The following is a 27,620-nucleotide window of genomic DNA, read 5'->3' on the forward strand; positions in this document are numbered from 1 at the left end:
ATAGGATCCATAGGTTCTTCCACTTCGGGCATTGTCTCATCTTCCTTCTCATCTGGCTTCTTGGTGTCAGCTTCTTTAGTTTTTCTCAGAATAGGAAGATTGTCAACCTTGCTAAGAGGCATGTCTTTGTCAAAGGTGACACCATGAATAATCTCGACTTCCCTTTGACCAACCACATAGATTCTATAGCCCTTAGAATTTTCGCTATAGCCCACAAAGATTCCCTTCTTTCCAGATGCACCCAATTTATTCCTTTTCTCTTTCGGCACATGAAAATATACGGACTTTCAAAAATTCTAAAGTGAGAGACATCAGGTTTCTTACCAGTGAACATCTCTTCGGGAGTATTGGAATCCAATGCTTGATGAGGGCATCGGTTTTGAACATATACGATAGCATTTGCAGCTTCAGCCCATAGAAACTTCGGAAGTCTTTGATCATGGAGCATGGAACGAACAACTTCCAAAAACGTACAGTTCTTTCTTTCCGCCACACCATTATGCTTAGGAGTGTATGGTATAGTGGTCTCCCTCTTAATGCTAACCTCTTTACAAAAGTGATGGAACTCATGGGATTCATACTCGGTCCCATTATCAGTCCTTAAGATCCTGATCTTTTTCTCAGTTTGATTCTCGATCAAGGCTTTGAAGTGACGGAACCAGGAGAACACTTCATCCTTCTTTTTCAAGAAGTATATCCACATCTTGCTAGAATAGTCATCTGTAAAAGTGAGATAATATAAATATCCGCCTAAAGAGTTCATAGGCATCATCCCAGATATGTCGGAGTGAACCAACTACAAAATGTCCGAGGTCTTGCTATGGCTTGAGTGGAATGGTCCCCTTTTGAGTTGTCCTTCGGCACACCTTGGACATACACCTTCTTGATCCATTTTAATTCGGGCATTTCGGTCAACATTTGTCTCACATCGGGTAGAGCCTTATAGTGAAGGTGGGAAAACCTCCGGTGCCATAATTCAGAGTGAAGAGTCGTGTTGCAAGACATGACTCCCAATGAACTTCCTCCAACTTGATATAGAGAGTCAACTCGAAACCCAAGAGTGAAAGCATCTTTGAAATTCTTTTTCCATACACGTACCTTGTCATCGATGAAGGCCACCTTGTAGCCTTTGTCTTCCTTTTAGGCCGACTTGAGGATAGTTTGTAGGCCGACTTGTTGAGCTTGCTTCGGATGGCTTCTTTGGTGGTGTAACATGCTTGAAGGAGCTTCTTTGATGGTGCCTTTGCATAGGAGGGGACTTGACTTTGCTTGGAGGTATTCTCTTGACCCTAATACATAATCATACATGGTGTAACATGACTTTAAGGCCTTCAACATTTCCTTTTGACTATTTGACTCACCTATAGCACTTAACATGTGCTAGACCTATTTCAATGAGCAAGAAACTCATTGATCTAAATTATAAAAATAATATTTCTTTTCTTGAATAAATACAAATATCAAAAGTACATTTATGAAGACTGAACCTAGTTAAATTTCCTTCAACACTCCCTCTTAACAAGGGAGGTATTCATACAACATTACAAGGTGTTTGGCTATTATCAATCTTGAAGAATTCACATAAGAGAAACCCGATTTTTAATCCATCTGTTATAGCATCATATCAGTCAGCATTGTCATAGTGCGAGGCCTTGACTAACAACTCCATCTCTTCAGGAGATCATGAGCTACAATGCTGGCGAGACCAATGATTTATAGACACCTTCATCATTGTCTCTCAAGGTACATGCCCACCCGGGTGTTCTCTGAGTATGACCTTCTAGGACTATTCTTATCTTGGGTTCCTAACCCTCAAAGAATATCGGTCCTCTTGCCTACTCTTGTCTTGGATGCCCTACACATCCTCAAAGAGTATCAGATGCCAGATGATTACCTAATCCTCCCATTCTCTGACTAATGATGATGCCCTCCTCTTCCTTCACCCTGCAATTCTCCCTCTGAAATCAAATTCTTACTCCTTGAGAATCAATTTCCCTCGGGTTACTGAGTATTTTCCTGGTGTATCTCCAACTGATCCTGAAGCCTCCTTTTATACTTTTCCTGTTGATGAATCAACGACCAATATTAAGTCTTTAATCAACGGCTAAGATCAAATGAGACTTGATCCTCGTCTCTTAGAAGCTTCTCACCCATATTTTCATTAATACCCATTAATATTTTTATTTTCCTAAGTTTAGACTTAGGAACCCCATTAAAAATATCAATTATTTTAATAAAATACAATCCGGGTGGAATTTCACCTAACGATTTCTGGGTCTTGGAGATCTCATGTGTTCTAGTCCCTCCACAAAATTTTGGAGCTAGAGCACATCCGATGCTACCCAAAATCAACACTCCCTCTTAGCGAGGAATGTGCTCTGGCAATACTTCCCAGTAGAAGTATCACACTAATCCATTGCGTTGGTCCTTTGCGCTAATGATGCTCGGCCCGCTGCCCTTCATCTACTGCGTTGCTGCAACCTGTACTACTGCCCATGACACTTCCACTGTCACAGTTGCATCTGTACTACAATTCCCTCTTAATATGCTGCATCATGCTACCCATAGCACTGCCACTACTAATTGTTGTATTGCAACATCCTGCACTATCTACTTCTGCTACTGAAATGGATTATGAATCATCCCAATCTTTTCCCTGAAATAAACAAACTTTTTTCTTCCTAGAGCCTTGGTGAGAATGTTTGCCACCTGTTCTCCTGTCGGAGTGTATCGTAACTGTACTGCTCCTCACTAGACACAATTTCTGATAAAGTGACACCTGATTTCAATGTGCTTCGACCGATCATGAAAAACCGCATTGTCAGAGAGCTTGATGAAACTCTGATTATCACACAAAATATTGGTTGCTTACATATTTCTCCTGAGTAGATTCACAAGCAACTTCCTAAGTCATCTGGGTTCACATGATGCTGAGCTAGCTACCATATATTCAGCTTCAGCTGAGCTCAGAGCTACAGATTTCTGTTTCCTACTACATCAGGAGGTCATTCCTGATCCAATGATGAAACAATACCCAATGGTACTTTTCCGATCTACTGAACTTGTAGGCCAATCTGCGTTAGTGAACCCACTCAACCTGATGTCACTGACTCGGGTGTACATCAATCCATACTCGACTGTTTCCTCGCACTATCCGAGTATATGCTTGGCCGCTGCCCAGTGCGCCCTCTTTGGTTCCACCATGAACTGATTGAGGGTGTTGACAACGTAATAGATGTCTGGCCTGGTATTGACCAAATACATTAGGGACCCTATGAGCTGCCTGTACAAGGTGGGATCGACTTCTTTATCTTCAAACGCATCAATCTTCTTCCAGGTGGTAATCATTGGAGTAGCCATAGGTCTACAATCTTGCATTCTTAACCTTTTCAAAATCTTTGTAGCATATCTTCCATGTCCAAGGAAAATTCCACCCTTCTGCTACCAAACTTCCAACCCCAGAAAATAATGCATCTGTCCCAAATCCTTCATGTCAAATTCTGTAGCTAGGTTTTCCTTGCAATATTTGATGAGCCTGGTTGAACCAGTTAGAAAAAGGGCATCCACAAATAACACCAAAATTAGAGGCTCATTCTCTACAGTCAGATAGTAGAGGTTGGGATCTGCGTCACTCTTGATGAATCCCATCTTCTGCAAGTAACCATCAATTTGACTGTACCATGCTCTAGGCACTTGTTTAAGCCCATACAAGGCTTTCTTCAACCTGCAGACATGAGATTTCTTCTCATGTGTCTCAAAACCCTCTGGTTGTTCAATGTATACTTCTTCTATCAGTCTGTTCAAGAATGCAGCCTTGACGTTCATCTTGTGAATCTCCCACACCATTTGTGCTGCAAGGTATATCACAGATCTGATAGAAGTATACCTGGCTACTGGGGCAAAGGTTTCTTCATAGTCTATTCCTTCCTTCTGAGCATACCCCTTAGCCACGAACCTGGCTTTGTATTTTTCCACATTGCAATCTGCAGCATATTTAACCTTGTAGATCCATCTCGAACCTACAACTGTCCTGTTTTGAGGTCTAGGTACCACTTCCCAGACATTGTTGACCATTATGGAACTGTATTCCTCCACCATAGCATCTACCGATACTTGATGCTGAAAGACCTCCTGAAAACTAGAGGGTTCTCCAACTTGAGCCACCAAGGCTTGGTACCTATCTTGTTGTCTACGCTCCCTTTTCTCATTCCTAGGAGCTCCAATGAAATCTTTTGTATCTTGCAGTATCTGTTGAAGTTCCTGTCTCGTTCTTCCATTGGTAGTGGGTAAATCTATTTGCTCCTCCTCTTGAGACTCCACCTGCTATGATATCTTTGGATTCTTGTCTTTTGAAGAAATATTGGTGCCGGTTTCTACTGGTCGAAGTAGTTGGACCAATGGATCATCCTTATACTGCTCTTCGGAAGGCACTTCTCGGGATTTCCTAAAAGCTCTGTCCTCCATGAACTTTACATCCCGTCGTACTACGATCTTCCTATTTCGCGGAAGGTAGATTCTATATACCTTAGCATTCTCGTTATATCCCACAAGATATCTTTTTTTCTGCAGTTTGATCCAACTTCTTCCTCTTTTTTTCGGGTATATGGTAGTATGCCAAACTCCCAAATATTCTGAAATGACTCACTTTAGGCTTCTTGCCGGTGAAGACACTCTCCGGAGTAATCTCACCTAATGCCCTGTGAGGAGTCCTGTTTTGGACATATACTGCTGTGCTGTATGCTTTTGCCCATAGAAATTTGGGCATATCCTAATCATACAACATTGCCCTTGCTGCTTCAACAATAGTCCTGTTCTTCCTTTTTGCTACTCCATTCTGCTCCGGATTATATGGAGCTATCCATTCTCTTCTGATGCCTTCCCTTGTGCAAAAATTAGTGAAGTCCTTATCAATGTACTCTCCACCATTGTCTGAGCGCAACACCTTTATCCTCTTCCCTGTCAGATTCTCAACCAGAGCCTTAAACTCTTTGAATCGATCAAAAACCTCACCCTTGGTTCTTAGAAAGTAGATCCAAGTCTTCCTGGAATGGTCATCAATGAAGGTGACGAAGTATTCATCACCACTAAGAGCTTTTGTGGACATGGGTCCGTAGATATCTGAGTGTATCAATCCCAGAACACTCTTAGCCCTACTGTTACTTCTGGAATAAGCTGCTTTGGCGTACTTTCCTAGTGCGCACCCTCTGCATACATCGTCTCGTTTGGTACTTAATTCTGGAACTCTTGTGACGGTCCTTTTGAGAATTCTTAGAGCCCCATGGTGTAAGTGCCCCATCCTCTTGTGCCATAGTTCATTCAAATCTTTTTCTCCACTGCTGCTTATCAGTGCCATTGGAGATTCTAGCCATAACTTATACAGTCTATTACTTTTGACTCCAATTTGGGCCTTCTTCTTCCAACTTAGATGTTTGACATATACTTTCTTCTCAATGAAGAAAACATCATAGCCCTTGTTTTGTAACTGAGACACAAAAAGTAAGTTCATCCCCAATCCAGGCACATGCAACACATTGGTAGCTTGAAGCCGATCCCCTGCTTCTGTTTGAAAAACTATAGTACCTCTTCCAACGGGGGTACATTTTGACATATTTCCCATGGTGATTTGGAAGTTCATTTGTTCTTCTTGATAGCTCGAAAAAAATTCTCTTATCCCTGTCATGTGCGCAGAAGCTCCACTATTGATATACCAAACCTCTGAGGAAGCAGAACTTGCCAAGCAAGCAACTTCTTCTTCCAGTCTGGAAGCTAACATAGAATAATCGTGATCCATATTCTTCATGCTTTCCTCTTTCTCGGGAGAACTGCGTGAGTCCTTTTGAGTTGCTGCTCTCGCATCATGCTCCCGACTCATTGAAATTTCTCTAATCTTGTTACCCGATCTCACCTCTGATACCATGTGAAAATTCCAAACACGAAATTCTACTGCAGTAACTGATTTATTTCTCCTACTTATTTTCCACAATAAGTTATTTACAAAACCCTTTAGTAAACATCAAAATAAATTCTACTGCAGTTGTCACATAATAGCATAGAGAAAAGAACAGAGAAATACAAGCACAAGAATCAATCACATCAACGCAGTGATTTTTGGACAATCGTCCCCGGAAAAACCGAATGCCAGAAAACCGATGTAGCAAATGAGGGTTTATTTATTAATCTTCATCAACAATCTCTTTACAAGGAATGATTTTGCAAAACATAGAGAAATTTCTGAGAAAACACCTGAAATAATTTATCTCCTCTCTTTGGAGAAATTTTGACACCCCAGAGACCCTCCATACTTCTTTGCGTCACCTCTGTGTCATCTGTGTGAGTACTACGTGAGAACTGCGTCCCTAGCTGCGTTGTCTCTCAGAGCTCTCCCTGTGCATTGTCTCTCTGATGCACTACGTCACCTCCTCAGTTTTTGACTGATGCTGATGCCCTCCTCTTCCTTCACCCTGCAACTCTCCCTTTGAAATCGAATTCTTACTCCTTGAGAATCGATTTCCTTCGCATTACTAAGTATTTGTCCAGTGTATCTCCAATTGAACCTCAAGCCTCCTCTTATACTTTTCCTATTGATGAATCAATGGCTGATATTAAGTCTTTAATCAACGACTAAGATCAAATGAGACTTGATCCTCGTCTCTTAGAAGCTTCTCACCCATATTTTCATTAATACCCATTAATATTTGTATTTTCCTAAGTTTGGACTTAGGAACCCCATTAAAAATATTAATTATTTTAATAAAATACGGTCTGGGCGGAATTTCACCAAACGATTTCTGGGTCTTGGAGATCTCATGTGTTCTAGCCCCTCCACAAAATTTCGGAGCTAGAGCACATCCGATGCTACCCAAAATCAACATCCATGTCATTTTACTCTTTTCTCTTCTTTGTCGGCCTACCCATAAATCTTATTGTCTAATTGCTTTAAGGGAGTTTACAATTATAAATCACTTCTAATCATAAGTTGATAACCTAAAGGGACATTTTAAAGCCTAAGAGTTATTTACTACTTTGGTCTTTTATTATTCCTAGTGTTCTTGAATGCAAATTTACTTTACCTTTCTTTTTAATACAAATGAAGCGACACAAAGTAATAGTGATCTCCAACTTGAAGGTATTCCTTTTAAGCATGGAAGAAATTACGTTGTAATTTAGAGTAATTGACTATGTAATATTTAATTAAATGTTGAACAGGTAAAGGATCTCCAGAATGAAATTTCCATAATGGCAAATAAGCAAAAGGAATCAAAAGGAGTCATAGATAGCCTGCTTCAATCCAATGACAAGTTGACAAATGATTTAAAGGTAATTTTTTCCAAGTTTTTCTTTTACTTGAGGAAAATGGTAGTAAATTATATGTGAAATTTCATATTAGACAGAACAATTTAACATGATGATACATACATGATTGACAAAAGATATTTATGTTTCCCACTGTCGATGCAAAGGGAGAAACAACCTTACATAAGACCATTTTATATTTGTGAATATTGTGTGGAGTTTTATTGCATGTTATGTTTGTAATATACCTAATGACTATCTGTCATGTATATCATAGCCTTTTTGACTGCACACCAAGAATTCTTGTATGGTTCACTTTACCCGCTGCTTTGTTTAGTGCTCTGGTGGGTTCCATAGGGCATCATTTTTTGAGCTAATGAAGTGAACTTAGAGCGGCCTGAGGGTTCACCTATTCGGGATATATGTCACCAAGGAAAATGTTTGTTCTAGAAGGATTCATTGGAAGTAGCAAGGACAGATTAGAGGAGCAATTACACTCCTATTTTAGGGTCTGTTATGAGAGTTAATGTGCAACAGCGGAGTTGCTTTTACCTCAGAAGTTAATGCTATATTGTAGTTGATTTAGAGCAGTGTCTGTTTCAGGAGCAGGTGGCAGCTTTTGGTTAGGAGGAGGACAATCTCATGAGGCAGTTCTGTTCACCATGGTTGCAGGAATATATTGCTCCAAAAATGATAGACACTGTCTTTACAACATACAATCATTATCCCTGCAGTAGTCCGACACAGTATTGTATGAACCTTGTGCTGTGGCAGAGTGTTAACGACCTGTGGTTTGTTCATATTCTCAGGACAGAGTGATAAAAATCTGTTTTTGGTTGCTGTCCACTATATTAGATCTGTGGCAGCCTGTGGCCTGTTACCACACAATCTAGCAGGGCCCCAAGGAAGGGAAAACCCAAGGGACAACCATAGTATTCAAAACCGGAACCGGTCCACCTAATAAACCGGGTGTCAAACCAGAACTGGTCAAAATGGGACTGGTTAGATCTCAAAGAACCGGTTTTAAAAAAAACACGAAATAATTAATTTTTAATGAAAATAAACTATTTTTAAGATTTAAAACCATGATTTCAAACCAATAGACACAAAATATGAAAATTTTGCTCATATATATACCATGTAAATGTGAATATATCAAAATGGCACCAAGTGCAATGCATATCAGCAACAAAATATATAATCAATGAGGCTCTAAATGGTTTCTAGAGTCCAAAAACAAAGCCTACAAGCTATGGGGTCACTGGCCTACTAGAAGTCTACATATATGATATTAGTGATCAACTTTATCACTTGAAACTTCTCATCATGATCAAATTTCGTTGGTTGAGTCTCGACTCCCAAACTTTGCAACTGCTTGAGTCACAAATTTCTCTGCTGGTTCAGTGACTTGAGTCTCAAACTTTTGAAGGTATTCTGCCCTAATATGCCCTACTACTTCATTTGGTTCTCCACATGGCTTTACATGGCCTCCTATCCCAGCCAATTGTTGCTTGAACCTGTTAATACCCCCTCTTTCAATAGATTTTTGACAATATTTGCAGATCATTTTGCCATCAATCATATCATAATAAGCCCATGCAATATCCTTGGCTTTTGGAGGCATGGTGACTACTACTTAGCTCAAACTCTTTGTTGTTCCACTAGTATAGCAAAAACTCAACACTCTCCAAGCTCACAAAAACTCTAAATGAGATGTGTGAGGCAAATGAGAGGGGAGACCACCTTTTATTGGCTTGGAGGGGTTGTTTTTGGAGGGAAACAACCCTTATTCCCCCCCAAACCACCTCACAAGCCTCCAAGAATGTCTTTGGTGGGTCCGCAGCCAGCCTGGCAATGAACCAACCAGTTTATGACAGAAAACCGGTCGGTTTATGGGAAGACCAGTCAATTTCATCATAAGTCACCTGGTTCCTTCACAAATTGGCTAGTTTATGCCCGATTTGTCTAAAAAAAAGGGTGAATGAGGACGGTTGACTGGGTTTTTTGACCAGTTCAGTTGGTTTGGCCAATGAACCGACCGGTTTGACCGATTTCCAGTTTAGAACGACCAATTTTTAATATTATGGAGACAACTACTAGACTAAGTGAGAACAATGGGACATTGGCCCATTGTCACCTCAGTGAAAGTCCCCTGCTCTTTACGAAATTTCACCGATGGAAGGAGTCTTGGTAGGAAGAGAATCACTTAGAATGAATAGGTCAATGATTAAGGTATGAAGTGATTCTACAAATTCCATTCAAGGAGAGACACAATAAAAGGCTCAATGCTTCCGGGGACTATTGTCCAAAAACTACTGTGTTGATGTGATTGATTCTTGTGCTTGTATTTCATTGTTCTTTTCTCTATGTTATTATGTGACAATTGCAGTGATTTAGGTATGAAGTGATTCTGCAAATTCCATTTAGGGAGAGACACAACAAAAGGCTCAATGCTTTCGGGGACTATTGTCCAAAAACAACTGTTTTGATGTGATTGATTCTTGTGCTTGTATTTCACTGTTCTTTTCTCTATGTTATTATGTGACAACTGTAGTAGAATTTGCTTTGATGTTTACTGAATGGTTTTGTAAATAACTTATTGTGGAAAATAAGTAGGAGAAATAAATCAGTTACTGCAGTAGCATTTCGTGTTAGAAATTTTCACACCAGCCACTTCGACCAACAAAAACTAGCACCAGTATTTCTCCAAGGCATAAGAATCCAAAAGCATCACAGCTGGTGGAATCTCAGGAGGAGGAGCAAATATATCCACCCACTACCAGTGGAAGAACGAGTTGGGAAATTCGACAGATACTACGGGACGCAGAGGATTTCAGTAGAGCTCCTAGGAACGAAAAAAGGGAGTGTAGACAACCAAATAGATACCAAGCTTTGGTGGCTCAGGTTTGAGAACCCTCTAGATTTTAGGACGCTGTTCAACATCAAGTATGGGTAGATGCTATGGTGGAGGAATGCAGTGCCATAATGACCAATGATTTCTGGGAAGTAGTACCTAGACCTCAGGATAGATCAGTTGTAGGTTCGAGATGAATCTACAAGGTCAAGTATGCTGCAGATGGCAGTGTGGAAGAATACAAAGCCAGGTTTGTGGCTAAGGGGTATGCTTAGAAGGAAGGGATAGACTATGAAGAAACCTTCGCCCCAGTAGCCAGGTATACTTCTATTAGATTTGTGATATCCCTTACAGCACAGATGGGGTGGGAGATTCACCAGATGGACGTCAAGACTGCGTTCTTGAATGAGGTGATAGAAGAAGAAGTATACATTGAACAACTAGAGGGCTTTGAGACACATGAGAAGAAAACTCATGTATGTAAGCTGAAGAAAGCCGTGTATGGGCTTAAACAAGCGCCTAGAGCATGGTACGGTCGAATTGATGGTTACTTGCAAAAGATGGGATTCATCAAGAGTGACGCAGATCCCAACCTCTACTATCTGAGTATAGAGAATGAGTCTCTAATTCTGGTGTTATATGTAGATGACCTTTTTTTGACAGGTTCATCTAGGCTCATCAAAGATTGCAAGGAAAACCTAGCTACAGAATTTGACATGAAGGATTTGGGACAGATGCATTATTTTCTGGGGTTGGAAGTTTGGCAGTAGAAGGGTGAGATTTTCCTTGGACAAGGAAGATACGCTACATAAATTTTAAAGAGGTTCAGAATGCAGGACTGTAGACCCATGGCTACTCCAATCATTACCAATTGGAAGAAGATTGATGCGTCTGAAAATAAAGAAGTAGATCCCACCTTGTACAGGCAGCTCATAGGGTCCATGATGTTTTTGGTCAACACCAGGCCAGGCATTTGTTACGCTATCAACACCCTCAGTCAGTTCATGGTGGAACCGAAGAGGGCACACTGGGCAGTAGCCAAGCATGTTCTCAAATATATACGAGGAACAATCGAGCATGTATTAATGTACACCCGAGGCAATGATATCAGACTGAGTGGGTTCACTGACGCAGATTGGGCTGGAAGTTCAGTAGATCGGAAAAGTACCATTGGGTACTGTTTCAACATTGGATCAGGAATGACCTCCTGGTGTAGTAGGAAATAAAAGTCTATAGCTCTGAGCTCAGCGGAACCTGAATATATGGAAGCTAGCACAACATCGTGTGAAGCCATATGGATTAGAAAGTTGCTTGTGAATCTATTTAGGAGAAGGATGGAAGCGACCAATATTTTGTGTGATAATCAGAGTTGCATCAAGCTCTCTGAGAATCTAGTTTTTCATGATTGGTCGAAGCACATTGACATTAGGTGTCACTTTTTCAGAGACTGTGTCTAGCGGGGTGCAGTATAGTTATAGTACACTTTGACAAGAGAACAGGTGGTAGACATTCTCACCATGGCTCTAGGAAGAAGAAAGTTTATTTATTTCAGGGAGAAGATGGGGATGATTGAGAATCCGTTTCAGTAGTAGAAACAGATAGTGTAGTACTTAAGAGGGAGCTTGTTCACAGATGCAACATTGACAACAGTAGTGTCATGGGCAACAATATAGTAGCAACAACAACGCAGTAGATGAAGGGCAGCAGGTCGAGCATCAGTAGCGCAAAGGACCGATGCCATGGATCAGTGTGATACTTCTATTGGGAAGTATTGCTAGAGCACATTCCTCGCTAAGAGGGAGTGTTGATTTTTGGGTAGCATTGGATGTGCTCTATTTTCGAAATTTTGTGGAGGTGCTAGAACACATGAGATCTCCAAGACTCAGAAATCGTTTGGAGAAATTTCACCCGGAGTACATGTTATTCAAATAGTTAATTATTTTTAATGGTGCCTAAGTTAAAACTTAGAAATTAAAATAATTAAAGTGAATTAATGTTAATATGGGTGAGAAGCTTCTAAGTGACGAGGATCAAGTCTAATTTAATCTTAGCCGTTGATTAGAGATTATATCACAACAGTTGATATCTCAACAGGGAAAGCGTAAATGAAGACTTGAGGGTCATTTGGAGACACATCGGTCAAATACTCAGTAACCCGAGGGAAGTTGATTCTTCAGAAGTAAGAGTTTGATTTTAAAGGGAGAGTTGCAAGGTGAAGGAAGAGGAGGGTATCAACATTAGTTGGAGATTGAGGAAGAGGGGACACAGTGCATCGAGGGACAAATGAGGCAGCATAGCAGAGGACGCAGTCCTCACGTAGAAGATGATGCAGAGGTGACACAGTGGAGGCTGAAGTGTCTCTTGAGTGTCAAAATTTCTCCAGTGATTGGAGGAAAATTATCTCAGGTGTTTTCACAAAGGTTTCTTTATGTTTTGCAAATCATTCTTTGAAAAGAGATTGTTGCTGAAGAATAATAAATAAACCCTCATTTTTGATTTAAGACTTCTGTGGTTAATATCTTCTAACTTAGCAACTGGAGAACCCACAGTGAAAACCTTTCATTGTCAACGTTTCAAATCCCAACAGGGAGCCATCATCAGGACTGTTTTTACTGTGGGTTCTCCGGTTGCTAAGTTAGAAAACCCTCATTTGCTGCACCCGTTTTCCCACATTGGGTTTTTCCGGGGACTATTGTCCAAAAACAACTGTGTTGATGTGATTGATTCTTGTGCTTGTATTTCACTGTTCTTTTCTCTATGCTATTATGTGACAACTGCAGTAGAATTTACTTTGATGTTTACTGAAGGGTTTTGTAAATAACTTATTGTGGAAAATAAGTAGGAGAAATAAATCAGTTGCTGCAGTAGAATTTCATGTTAGAAATTTTCACATGGCATCGGGCAACAGGATTAGAGAATCTGCAATGAGTCGTGGAAATGATCCTGCTAGAGAAGCAACTCAAAGGTACTCACGCAGTTCTCCTGGGAAAGAGGAAAGCACAAAGAATATAATGGATCACGACAGTTCTGTATTGGCTTCCAGACTGGAAGAAGAAGTCACTTGCTTGTCAAGTTTTGCTTCCATTGAGGTTTGGTATATTGAAAGCGGGGCTTCTGCGCACATCATGGGAATACGAGAATGTTTCTCAAGCTATCAAGAAGAATAGATGAACTTCCAAATCACCATGGGAAATAAGGCAAAATGTACTCTTGTTGGAAGAGGTATTATAGTTTTTCAAACAAAAGCAGGGGATCGGCTTCGAGCTACCAATGTGCTGCATGTGCCTAGATTGGGAATGAACTTACTCTCTGTATCTCAGTTACAGAACAAGGGCTATGATGTATACTTCATTAGGAAGAAAGTATATGTCAAACATCCAAGTTGGAAGGAGGCCCAAATTGGAGTCAAATGCAACAGATTGTATAAGTTACAACTAGTCTCCAATGGCACTGATAGGCAGCAGTGGTGAAAAAGATTTGAATGAACTATGGCACAGAAGGATGGGGCACTTACACCATGGGGCTCTAAGAATTCTCAGAGAAACTGTCACAGGAGTTCCAGAATTAAGTACCAAACGAGACGATGTATGCAGAGGTTGCATACTGGGCAAGTACGCCAAAGCGGCTTATTCTAGAAGTAACAATAGGGCAAAGAGTGTTCTGGGATTAATACACTCAGATATCTGCGGACCAATGTCCACAAAATCTCTTAGTGGTGCCGAATATTTCGTCACCTTCATTGATGACCATTCCAGGAAGACTTGAACCTACATTCTAAGAACCAAGGATGAGGTTTTTGATCGATTCAAAGAGTTTGAAGCTCTGGTAGAGAATCTGACATGGAAGAGCATAAAAGTGTTGCGCTCAGACAATGGTGGAGAATATATTGATAAAGATTTCACTGAGTTCTGCGCAAGGGAAGGCATCAAAAGGGAATGGACATCTCCATATAATTCGAAGCAGAATAGAGTAGCAGAGAGGAAGCACAAAACTATTGTTCAAGCAGCGAGGGCAACATTGTATGATCAGGATATGCCCAAATTTCTATGGGCAGAAGCATGAAACACAACAGTATATGTTCATAACAGGACTCCTCACAGGGCATTAGGTAAGATTACTCGGAGAGTGTCTTCACCAGCAAGAAGCCTGAAGTGAGTCATTTCAGGATATTTGGGAGCTTGCCATACTGCTATATACTCTAAGAAAAGAGGAAGAAGTTGGATCAAACTTCAAAAAAAGGATATCTTGTGGGATATAGCTAGAATGCTAAGGCATATAGAATCTACCTTCCGGACCTAGAAAGATCGTAGTATGACGGGATGTAAAGTTCATGGAGGACACAACTTTTAGGAAATCCCGAGAAATTCCTTCTGAAGAGCAGTCAAAGGATGATCCATTGGTCCAGCCACTTCGACCAACATAAACCAAAACTAGTATTTCTCCAAGGCATAAGAATCCAGAAGCAGCACAGTAGGTGGAATCTCAGGAGGAGGAGCAAATAGATCCACCCACTACTAGTGGAAGAATGTGCTGTGAAATTCGACAGATACTACGGGACGTAGAGGATTTCATTGGAGCTCCTAGGAATGAAAAAAGGGAAGCGTAGACAACTAGATAGATACCAAGCTTTGGTGGCTCAGGTTGGATAACCCTCTAGTTTTCAGGAGGCCGTTCAACATCAAGTATGGGTAGATGCTATGGTGGAGGAATACAGTTCTATAATGACCAATGATGTCTGGGAAGTGGTACCTAGACCTCATGAGAAATCAGTTGTAGGTTCAAGATGGATCTACAAGGTCAAGTATGCTGCAAATGGCATTGTGGAAAAATACAAAGCCAGGTTCGTGGCTAAGGGGTATGCTCAAACAAAAGGGATAGGCTATGAAGAAACCGTCGCCCCAGTAGCTAAGTATACTTCTATTAGATTCGTGATATCCCTTGCAGCACAGATGGGGTGGGAGATTCACTAAATGGACGTCAAGATTGCGTTCTTGAATAGGGTGATAGAAGAAGAAGTATTCATTGAACAACTAGAGGGTTTTGAGACACATGAGAAGAAAACTCATGTATGTAGGCTGAAGAAAGTCTTGTATGGGATTAAACAAGCGCCTAGAGCATGGTAAGATAAAATTGATGGTTACTTGGAGAAGATGGGATTCGTCAAGAGTGACGCAGATCCCAACCTCTACTATCTGACTGTAGAGAATGAGCCTCTAATTCTGGTGTTATATTTAGATGACCTTTTTCTGACAGGTTCATCTAGGCTCATCAAAGATTGCAAGGAAAACCTAGCTACAGAATTTGACATGAAGGATTTGGGACGGATGAATTATTTTCTGGGGTTGGAATTTTGGCAGTAGAAGGGTGAGATTTTCCTTGGACAAGGGAGATATGCTACAGAAATTTTAAAGAGGTTCAGAATGCAGGATTGTAGACCCATGGCTACTCCAATGATTACCAATTGGAAGAAGATTGATGCATCTAAAGATTAAGAAGTAGATCCCACCTTGTATAGGCAGCTCATAGGGTCCCTGATGTAACTGGTCAACACTAGGCCAGACATTTGTTATGCTGTCAACACCCTCAGTCAGTTCATGGTGGAACTGAAGAGGGCACACTGGGCAGCAACCAAGAATGTTCTCAGATATATATGAGGAATAGTCGAGCATGGATTAATGTATACCCAAGGCAATGATATTAGACTGAGCGGGTTCACTGATGCAGATTGGGTTGAAAGTTCAATAGATCGGAAAAGTACCATTGGGTATTGTTTCAACATTGGATCAGGGATGACCTCCTGATGCAGTAGGAAACAAAAGTCTGTAGCCTTGAGCTCAACTGAAGTTGAATATATGGCAGCTAAGACAACATCGTGTGAAGCCATATGGCTTAGAAAGTTGCTTGTGAATCTATTCAAAAGAAGGATGGAAGCGAACAATATTTTGTGTGATAATCAGAGTTGCATCAAGAAGCACATTGACATTAGGTGTCACTTTTTCAGAGACTGTGTCTAGCGGGGTGCAGTACAGTTACAGTACACTCTGACAGGAGAACAGGTGGCAGACATTCTCACCAAGGCTCTAGGAAGAAGAAAGTTTATTTATTTCAGAGAGAAGGTGGGGATGATTGAGAATCTGTTTCAGTAGCAGAAACGGATAGTGCAGTACTTAAGAGGGAGTTGTATCACAGATGCAACATTGACATCAGTAGTGTCATGGGCAACGTTACAATAGCAGCAACAATGTAGTAGAAGGGAAATAGGCCGAGCATCAGCAGCGCAGAGGACTGATGCCATGGATCAGTGTGATACTTCTGCTGGGAAGTATTGCTAGAGCACATTCCTCGCTAAGAGGGAGTATTGATTTTTGGGTAGCATCAGATGTGCTCTATTTCCGAAATTTTGTGGAGGGGCTAGAACACATGAGATCTCCAAGACCTAGAAATTTTGTGCCTAGGTTAAAACTTAGGAAATTAAAATAATTAAAGTGAATTAATGTAAATATGGGTGAGGAGCTTCTAAGTGATGATGATCAAGTCTAATTTAATCTTTGCCACTGATTAGAGATTAGATCACGGTCGTTGATATCTCAACAGGAAAAGTATAAGTGAAGACTTGAGGGTCATTTGGAGACACATCGGCAAAATACTCAGTAACCTGAGGGAAGTCAATTCTTCAAAAGTAAGAGTTCTATTTCAGAGGGAGAGTTGCAGGGTGAAGGAAGAGGAGGGTATCAGCATTAGTTGGAGACTGAGGAGGAGGCGACCAAGTGCATCAGAAGGACAACGCAAAGGGACAACTCAGAGAGGCAGTGTAGCAGAGGACGCAGTCCTCATGCAAAAGATGATGCAAAGGTGACATAGTGGAGGTTGGATGGTCTCGAGTGTCATAATTTCTCTTGTGTTTGGAGGAAAATTGTCTCAGGTGTTTCAACAAAGGTTTCTCTATGCTCTGCAAATCATTCTTTGTAAAGAGATTGTTGCTGAAGAATAATAAATAAACCCTCATCTGCTGCACTGGTTTTCTCGCATTGGGTTTTTCTGGGAACTATTGTCCAAAAATAACTGTGTTGTTGTGATTGATTTTTGTGCTTGTATTTCCATGTTCTTTTCTCTATGCTATTATGTGACAACTGTAGTAGAATTTACTTTGATGTTTATTGAATGGTTTTGTACATAACTTATTGTGGAAATAAGTAGGAGAAATAAATCAGTTGTTGCAGTAGAATTTCATGTTACAAATTCTCACACTTCTTGCAAAATTGGTTCTAGGATGTTGATGGGGACCATTATATTTGTCTTTGTGATATGCCCTACAATCTTTTTCCATGTGCCTAAAGTTTGTATAAGAATAGCAATAACCAAGAAATATACTTTGGCACCTGGGAGATGAAGATTTCCTTGATGTATTTCTGAAGTCTTTTTGCCTTGGGATTCTTTGATGATATTCATTGCCTTCTGTATTCTTGACACCATTTGCAAGCCTTCTTGGAGTAGAATTTCTTTCAATGTGTTCTTGACTCTTCTCATTGCCTTTGCTTGAATTGGGAGCATCAACATTTCTTCCGGGCTTCCTCACATCGTTGTTGTTTGAAGCATTAGGGTTTGCATCATTCTTGCTTGAGGATTCACTTGCATAGCTGAGACCTGATTTATCAAGGGGATATCTTTGATGACTTCGGATGTCATCTAGGGGTTGAGAGCTCTTCAAGTTCTTATTTAGCAAGTCAACTTCCTTTTTAAGAAAGATAATTTCTTCTTTCATGTTCTTGCATTCTTCATCCTTCTTTGATAGTATGATCTCCATTTCTTCCTTCATGTTGGTTGCTTCACATTATTGGGCCTTAAAAGAAGTGATTTCTGATCTTAACTTGGTGATGTCATCATTCTTTTCTTCTAGTTGGCATGTCATGGTGTTTCTCTCCTTTTCTGCTTCATCAACTTGTCCTTCTATGAATGCCAAAGCTTCCATCACCTTCTCAACTCCTTGTGCTTGTTTCCTTGCTTTGTCTCGTTGAGATCTAAGGGAGGAGACCCCTTCCTTGTATTGACCAATATCTGCTTCAAGTTTGTTTAAACTCTTGAGTCTTTGTTCAAGATGGCTTGATAAAGTTTGTGCAAGGGATGATGGAGCAACAGTGGCAGAGCTAGAGTGTCAAAGTCTGAAGCAACGTAGTGGAGTGTTGTAGCAGTGCAGAAGACACAGAGCAGATACAACAGCAACGCAGTAGCATTAGAGGGTCAACACAGATTAGCAACAGAGGTAGCTTCAACGTCAAGAGGCATCCAGACTGACCGACATGTCATCTTTGGGTGACTTTTTCAGTTGCTTACTTCTCAGCAACTGAGTTGCAGTGCAGCAGTTAGCAGTGGCAGTGCTATGGGCAACATGATGCAACATATTGAGTTGGAGTTGCAGTACAGATGCAGCAGTGACAATGTCAGTGTCATGAGCAGTAGTACAGGGTGCAACAACACAATGGATGAGGGGAAGCAAGCCGAGCATCAACAACGCAGAGGACCGATGTCGTGGATCAGTGTGATACTTCTGTTGGGAAGTATTGCTAGAGCACATTTCTCGCTAAGAGGGAGTGTTGATTTTTGGGTAGCATCAGATGTGCTCTAGCTCTGAAATTTTGTGGAGGGGCTAGAATACATGAGATCTCTAAGACCTAGAAATCTTTTGGAGAAATTCCACCCGGATTGTGAGTTATTAAAATAATTAATATTTTTAATGGGGTTCCTAAGTCTAAACTTAGGAAAATAAAAATATTAATGGGTATTAATAAAAATATGGGTGAGAAGCTTCTAAGAGACGAGGATCAAGTCTGTTTTAATCTTAGCTGTTGATTAGGGACTTAATCTTGACCATTGATTCATTAAAGGAAAAGTATAAGAGGAGGCTTGAGGGTCAGTGGGAGATACACCATGTGATCAGTCAGTTTGATTTTTCTGGGACGAGGTTTGCTGAGAAAATCGAACAAGTGGTCTGAGTTGCAGTGAGGGGTAGAAGCAGAGACTTGGATTGGAAAGGAGTTCCGAGCCAAAGAGTACGTGGCAGAGAGGCAACAGTAGCATCAGAGAGGCAGCGCAGAGGCCTACGCAACCTAGGAAGGGGCTCACGCAATGCTGACACATGCCAGGAGGGTCTCCTATAGTGGCAGTGTAGAGTATTCGTCAGAAGTCCGAGATTTTGCCGGAGAAGCAAGGTTCTGAGCCAGGAGCGCTGAACAAAAGTCTTCCTCCAACAAATCGATCCAGTAGGAGTGACGCAATCTTCTAGAGGCAAGACACTGGCCCACGCAGTGATTGTGCAGGGACTTCAAAGTATTTGTCGGGAGGGTCAGATCACTCATTGGATCAGCTATGGCTTGGGGAGCGAGGTAAACCCCCAAATGTATTTCTTGTTGCCGTGATTTCTCTGTAAGCTTAACCGGTGTGAGAGGCAACCTGTTGTACTTAGATTCTACTTGCTTAATAATACAAACCCTCTATCTATTGCACTGGTTTTCTCGCATTGGGTTTTTTCGGGGACGTGTTGTCCAAAAATAACGGTGTCCCTTGTGTGATTGTCTCATCTATTGTTTCAATTTATGATCTATATGTCAGTGTAGTTTGCAGCAGTGTTTACATCACTGTTTTTCTAATTAAATAACTTGTTGAATGAAATAACAAGTAGGAGATATTAAACCAGTAACTGCAATAGGAATTCTGTTTGTAAAGATTCAAAAATTTCCACACGGTATCAAAGCATTGCAGATCATAGGATACTGAAGCCATCATCTAGGAGATCTAGAAAATCTGCTACAAAGAGGTAGCTATCCCGAGTGACATCGCTGTTCCAGAGCCGAACGCAGAGGAAGGGTGATGCAGTGCATAAAAGGTGACGCAGAGGCTCACGTAGTGCATGCGTCAGCTTTCTGAGCCAGGAGAGGGTGACGCAGTAGCTGGGAGGAGCCCACGCAGTGATTGTGTCAGCTATCTAGGCCAGCACAAAAGCAGAGCCACGTTATCTTTCTAGACCAGGAAGGAGTGACACAGTGGCAAGGAGGAGTTGATCTAGCTCACACAGTGACTGCGCAGAGCTAGAGGAGCTCAAACTCTTCAGTTGTCGGGGCAGTAGGAGCAATGCAAATTCGATCTGTGGTGCTGGTGGGATGCTGCTGTTGTTGTTGTAGAACATTGTTTGTGGAGACAAAGCCAAGGTAGAGGGAGTCACTGCCTTAACGAATTTCTTGCCAAAGAAATCTAGGTCCGGGTTGCTGAGCAACAACAAAGGAGGATTGGAGAAGGGGTGATTCGACATTATTTGGCGGGAGGATTTTCGTGAAGGAAATGAGAACTCAAAGTGAGTCTAGAAAGAACTTGTTCCTTAGAGGATTTCTAGCGCCAAATAAATCCAGATCCGAGTCTTACTGGCGCAGCAACGAGAGAGGGAGAAGAGAACCTTTTCTATACTTGTTTGAGCAGAGATGGAAGTCAATGGACTGATGGATCATGACAGATTGGATGGAGCATCCAACTTTGTCATCTCGAAGGCTAGGATCCTGGCAGTCTTGGACAAGAATAGCATCAAGGATTATGCCTTGAAAGTAGTTGTTGTTTCGGTCGATGTTGATCCTCTTAAGAAATACGAGGAGGCTCAAGCAAAGGTGAAGTGCATGATCTTGGATGGGGTCAAAGATCATGTGATTCCACATATTGCTGAAAAGGAAAGAACAATGGAAATGTGGGAGGCCTTGACCACCTTGTATGACGGAACTTTCGTCTAACGGAAGATGTTGCTGGAGAATCAGATAAAATAATATTAGATGCAGAAGGGAGAAGAAATCAATTCCTTTCTTCTCAGGTTATAAGGTGTTAGTGTCTGTCAGTCCTGCCAGTCACTAGTGATCAAATGTGCTCTTTCAAAGTTTTTGTTAGGGTCCTTGGTCAAAATTTTATGGTTCAGTAAGTCTTTAAATAAAAGATTTGGTCACTGATAACTCTAGCCTTATCCCAAAAATCCTTTGTATATTCCTTTAGCTGTATTTCCATTGTTATACATTGAATCTTAGCAGAAATCCCTTTTAAATTCCAAAACTTTAGCTCAAATGTCCATTTGATATATAAACCCTAGCCATTTTCCCATATCGTTAAACATTTTGCATTGCCTTTGTAATACATTATAGTGTAATGCATTACAATGTAATACATTTATATAAATCCACCACCCCTGAGGCATAAATTGGGCCGCACCATCCCGCTATTACATATCGCAAAAGACCCGCTTGCCTATAATGTTAAAGTTTCCAACAGTCCCTCATCTCGATGATAAGTCCCGGCCCCCGGCTCCTGATTGCGATAACATCCCCGTAGTTATTAAGTCTCGGCCCCCGCACCAATCTAAAATCCTGACCCCGACGATAAGTTCTCGCGTTAAGTCCCACAACCTTAAGTCTTTTCCCCCCGCATGGTCCTTCCCTCGATTGCGATAGTCCCGACTCTCGATGATCGCACCAATCCAAAGTCCCTCCCCCACAAGGCCATACTCACGATTGCGATTATGATTGTGATAAATGGCCCCCTTTCCAGCCCTGCTGGTTTTATTAATTGAGTTTTGAAAGGTTTCGAGTCTGGATGTATGGTCCTACTCTCGTTACTCCCTTCTCGATTGCGATTGCGATGTGGAAAGCCTTGGATGGATACGATATTTTATATATTGCGGTTCTTGAATTTTCAAGTCCTTCCTATTGGTAAAACATGGAAAATTAGTGTAAAAGCCCCTTCTCAGTATTGCGATTGCGATACGATATAGGCCTGTCCCAGATGCGATCGCGATAAGGATAAACGACAAAAGAAGAATCGGTCCCCTTGCTTGCTTTTAATAGAAAAAACAACATAAAAAGGGAACCAACATTGCACATCAACAACTTACGAAACAAAATGCAAAAAAGATGGAACAACAAACGGTTCATCAGTGAGCAGGATTAATAGAAATGTCTATTTGAGGCCTCAGTTACACCAAAATGCCCAAAACAGTACTAGAGCTCAGCAAAATGATATATTTAGTAGTTTTGATATATTTTTATGAACTTTTTGTAACAAATCTTGAAATCTATTTTCAAGATATTTTTTTTGTAAAACATTGTATAAATACTTTAGATTTCGAAGTATTGTGGGTTGGACATCAGTTTGTGAAAGGCTTGGAGCTTGCACTTATCAATTTTTTACAGGAAATCAAAGGACAATTGCAACTATTATTCAAGAATTCTTGTGTTGTGAGTTTGTGATAATGTTTTCTCTCTATTATAGTTTTATATGAATGATAAACAAGCCTTTTTTCCATATCTTCCTTCTTTAGTGATTTTCCAAAGAGGTTTTAAACTGAATTCTTTTAATTAAGCTCTGTTTTGGTTAGGAATATCATTTTGTGTACTTAGTCTTCTGATAAATGAATTCATGCTTGCCATGCTCATTTTGAATCTTTGCTTTTCCACCCTACACTACATCGACAAAACCCCAAATTACCACAAAGCATACCTATCCTGCTCCTCTATATCTCTTGCAACTGAAACCTTTGATCTTTTGACCTAGTTCTTTGATTTTCACTCCTGATCCAGCAAAACCTTAAATTTCAAAGCCCTAGAGCTGAACATACCTAGTCTAATATATTTTTCCCACTCTAGTCATATTTGGCTATGAGCTTTATAGAGAGAGCCCTCTGTGGTTTAGTAGGGCTAACTACTAAACCCTGAGTGGTTTGAGGTTACCTCCGTCGATCTCCTTTCTCAACCTTGGGATATTGTGGAGGATAACATTTTGGTGTCGTTGTCGGGGAACGCAAGATCATATTTTCCCTGGGAAAGAACGACAAGGATCAAATATGATTTGCTGATGGTGGACAACGATCAGACACATATGAAGGTTGAAATCATTCACCTGGTGACTCCAAATCAATTTGAAATTTAATTCAAAGACTCCACTGGAGGGTGAACCTTAGCAATAGAGAAATGAAAGGACAATATGGGAAGATCAGGTATTCAAGCTATAATTTCATCGAAGACTTATGTTCTTTGTCATAAATTATTTCTTTTCCTTTACTGAGAATGTCAAGAAGGTTTTCCAAAGTACACTGTATTTGAGAAAAGATTCCAGCATTTGATTGCTTTCCTTTGAAGATTGTGAATACAAATTTTGATTTTGATCAAGACCCTTCTTCCGTATCTTATGTTGATCATCTTCAACTTGATGAGGCTCAAGAGATCAAGACTAATCCTACAAACTCTGTACATACTCCTACACCTTGTAAAATTCCAGATAGATACTAGCCACTCATCTTACCTCCTATACTCCATGATTTCCTTGAAAATTATTACAAATATCTTCCTAGGTTTGATGGAGGATATGGTAACATCACTACTGAAAAACACATTCAGAATTTTGAAAATTTTCTTGACCTTTTTGAGGTTGAAGAAGATGATGTCAGTATCAGGATTTTTTCTTTATCTTTGCAAGGCGAAGCCAAGAAATGGTTCAAAAAATTGCGAGTTGCAATCATTCTTGATTTCCATCAGTTTGTGAAAGTCTTCTTTAATAAATGGGTGATCAAGAGGAATCCTCTTATGATTTTAGAAGGATATAATCATTTGAAAAGACAGCCAGGAGAAACAGTGCAACACGTTTCAGCCACGTTCAATCAAGTATTCCATTCAATTCCTGCTGATATCAAACCACCAATTGGTTTAGCTCTCTTACACTACCCGAATGCCTTGATCCGGAAATGGCATTTCAATTGAGAGAAAGGAACACTACAACACTTGAAGAAATGCAGGACAGTGCAATAGCTGTGGAAGCTAATCTACTGGTCAAAAGGTCAAAGTTGAAAGAAGCAGCAAAGAGGGAGAACATAGAGAAGGAACACCTGACATCTTCAGAAGTGAAGCTCGACATTTTGGTAAGTACAATGGAAGAAATGATACAAAATATCACCATGAGAGATGAACTTGTTGTTCAGAAACATCATGTCCCACTTATTGCAGAAGAAGAAAAGGTTGTTGGCCCTAATCATTTTCTTGCTAATTCCAGTTACCATAGATCAGAAAATGATTGTTTTATGTATTCATTTATGGATAGTCATGAAAATGGATTTGTAGATCAACTTGTGGAGAAGCAATCTGCTGATCTAATGTGTATGCTTGATGTCATTCCTTATATTGATGAGTTACCCAAGTATGATCAGTATGATGATGATTATATTGTTGAAATAGAGGCTGACTCTTCAAGGCAATCAGCGACATGTTGTTGGGAGGAGGAAGTTCAGTTACAACAACTCAAATATAGCACTCAGCCTATGCATATCAATCATGACAACAATGAAGAGAATCCATAAAATTTCAAAGCAGGTGAAAGGTCTTTGCCTTTATGTTTTACTTCATTTCAATTATTGAGAGAAAACTTTCCTAAGATTAGAAATCAACAGTCTTTCAGTTGTGATATTGAGCACGAAGAAGACAATGAACTTCTTGATCAAGACTCCTTACCCTTGTGTTTCTCCTCATTTGAAAAAATAAGAGAAAACTATAAGCAAGCGGATAAGCGAGTTGTCAATAGCATAAATGGGCAGCCTTCTCATGAACTTGAGAGGACTGCTGCAACTTGTCATACTGTTGAGGAGTTCTAGTGATATGCCGACTAGACCAACGTATGACAAGTTGCAGTAGTCCTCTCAAGTTCTCCATGACCCAATAGTTGTTTTTTTGGATGATATCTGTGATCAAAGTCCTCCATTAGTTAATTATGAGCTTCAAAACAAAGATGACACGAATTTGATCAGGCAGTTGGCTTCATTGTCTTGTTCAACGGGAGTCTCGTTACAAAGTTCATCCAAAAATTTGTAGTCTACATCTATTTCGCTTGAGAATGACAAACTTCATTTTATAAAACAACCAATGTTTGTTGTTGATCATCAAGAAAAGCTAGTCATGCGCGAGTTTCAGGATCCTTTTGTCGATTTGCTGCAGTCATCAAGGGAGATGAGTTTTATTGAATTTATGGATCATGTATACATGTTCAGTGCAGACTTGGAGTGGCCTACCTTTTGTTTTTTCTACCTGCTCAAGGAAAGTGTGAGTGTTATTCAAATAAGTAGCCATTTGTTGGAATGGTTACACCGGAGGGATCATTTCACATGATTGTATATATATCCTCAGCTGTTGGGCGGTTATCTTCAGGATTTGAAGCCCGAGGTGAAGGCCCTAAGATCTCGATGGTCTACTGCGATAAATAAGTTCAGTTAGTAGTCAGTTTTAGAGTTAAATCAATTTTTTTTAGTGTGTCAAGTCAGTTTAGTTTGTCAGTCAGTTTTCAGTTTTGAGTTTGGTCTTTTTGTTTTTGACTCCATGCCCAATGGATCAGGCTACTTGGTCTATGGTGTTCTTGACACCTCCTAAAGGAGATTTCATCCCCTACTGGAGTCAATGTTAGTGTCTGTTAGTCCTTCCAGTCACTAGTGATCAAATGTGCTATTTCAAAGTTTTTGTTAGGGTCCTTGGTCAAATTTTTATCTTTTAGTAGGTCTTCAAATAAAAAATTGGTCACTGATAACTCTAGTCTTATCCCAAAAATCCTTTGTATATTCCTTTAGCTGTATTTCCATTGTTATACATTGAGTCTTAGCCGAAATCCCTTTTAAAATTCCAATTCTCTAGCCGAAATGTCCATTTCATATATAAACTCTATTGTTTTCCCATATCGTCAAACATGCCTACATTGCCTTTGTAATACATTACGTTGTAATGCATTACAATGTAATACATTGTATATAAATCCACCACCCCCGAGGCATAAACCGTGCTTGCACCATCCCGCTATCGCATATCGCAAAAGACTCGCCTGCCTATAATGTTAAAGTTTCCAACAATCCCGCATCTTGACGATAAATCCTGGCCCTCGACTCCTGATTGCGATAACATCCCCGCAGTTATCAAGTTCCGGCCCTTGCACCAATCTAAAATCCTGACCCCGGTGATAAGTCCTGGCGTTAAGTCCCACAACCTTAAGTCTTTTCCCCTCGCATGGTCCTTCCCTTGATTGTGATAGTCTCGGACCCTGACGATCGCACCAATCCAAAGTCCCTCCCCCGCAAGGCCCTACTCCCAATTGTAATTGCGATTGCAATACACGACCCCCTTTCCGGACCTGCCTGTTTTATTAATTGAGTTTTGAAAGGTTTCGGGTCTGGATGTATGGTCCCACTCTCATTACTCCCTTCCCGGTTGTGATTGCAATGTGGAAGGCCTTGGATGGATGCAATATTTTATATATTGCGGTTCTTGAATTTTCAAGTCCGTCCTATTGGGAAAACATCGAAAATTAGTGTAAAAGCCCTTTCTTTGTATTGCGATTGCGATACCACACAGGTTTGTCCCGAATGTGATTGCGATAAGGATCAACGATAGAGGAATAATCGGTCCCCCTGACTCACTTTTAATAGAAAAACAACAGAAAAAGGGAGCCAACATTGCACATCAACAACTTTCAGAATAAAATGCAGAAAATATGGAACAACAAACAGTTCATCAGTCAACAGGATTAACAGAAATGTCTATTCGAGGCCTAAGTTACACTAGAATGCCCAGAACAATACTAGAGCTCAGCAAAATGATATCTTTAGTGGTTTTGATCTACTTTTATGAATTTTTTGTAACAAACCTTGAAATTTGTTTTCAAGATTTTTTTTTTTTTTTTTAAAACGTTATATAAATACTTCAGATTTCGAAGTATTGTGGGTTGGACATCAGTGAGTGAAAGGCTTGGAGCTTGTACTTATCAATTTTTTATAGGAAATCAAAGGACAGTTGCAGCGATTATTAAGGAATTCTTGTGTTGTGAGTTTGTGATAATGTTTTTTCTTTGTTATAGTTTTATATGAATGATAAACAAGCCTCTTTTCCATATCTTCCTTCCTCAGTGATTTTCCTAAGAGGTTTTAAACAATTTTTTTTAATTAAGCTTTGTTTTGGTTAGGAATATCATTTTGTGTACTTAGTCTTCTGATAAATGAATTCATCCTTGCCATGCTCATTTTGAATCTTTGCTTTTCCACCCTACACTACATCGACAAAACCCCAAATTATCACAAAAGCATACCTACCTTGCTCTATATCTCTTGCAACTGGAACCTTTGATCTTTTGACCCAGTTCCTGATTTTCACTGCTGATCCAACGAAACCTTAAATTTCAAAACCCTAGAGTTGAACATACCTAGTCTAATATCTTGTTCCACTCCAATCATATTTGGCTATGAGCTTTATAGGGAGATCCCTCTCTGGTTTAGTACGGCTAGCTGCGAAACCCTAAGTGGTTTGAGGTTACCTTTGTTGATCTCTTTTCTCAGCCTTGGGATATTGTGGAGTATAACACAAGGGATTTGAGACCAGCTGACTTTCGTAGGGTCTACACCAGATCCTGAATTCATGGTCAGGACTGCCCTGAA

At 40.3% G+C, this 27,620-nt stretch overlaps 1 protein-coding gene across 4 annotated transcripts in view; it reads left to right on the plus strand.

Moving 5' to 3' along the window:
• The window catches only part of LOC149186655 (uncharacterized), a 158,196-nt gene that overhangs the window by 17,812 nt on the left and 112,764 nt on the right, over positions 1-27,620 (plus strand). For all 4 annotated transcript variants that reach the window (XM_089411080.1, XM_089411079.1, XM_089411078.1 and 1 more), the window contains exon 5: positions 7,207-7,317. In XM_089411080.1, the coding sequence (XP_089267206.1) occupies positions 7,207-7,317 (111 nt within the window). The remainder of the gene's footprint in view (positions 1-7,206; positions 7,318-27,620) is intronic.

Source organism: Pinus tabuliformis, chromosome 3_1 (genome assembly GCF_031772625.1).
Source record: "Pinus tabuliformis cultivar Carrire ecotype Pingquan chromosome 3_1, CPIR1, whole genome shotgun sequence".
NCBI classification, from domain to species: domain Eukaryota; kingdom Viridiplantae; phylum Streptophyta; class Pinopsida; order Pinales; family Pinaceae; genus Pinus; species Pinus tabuliformis.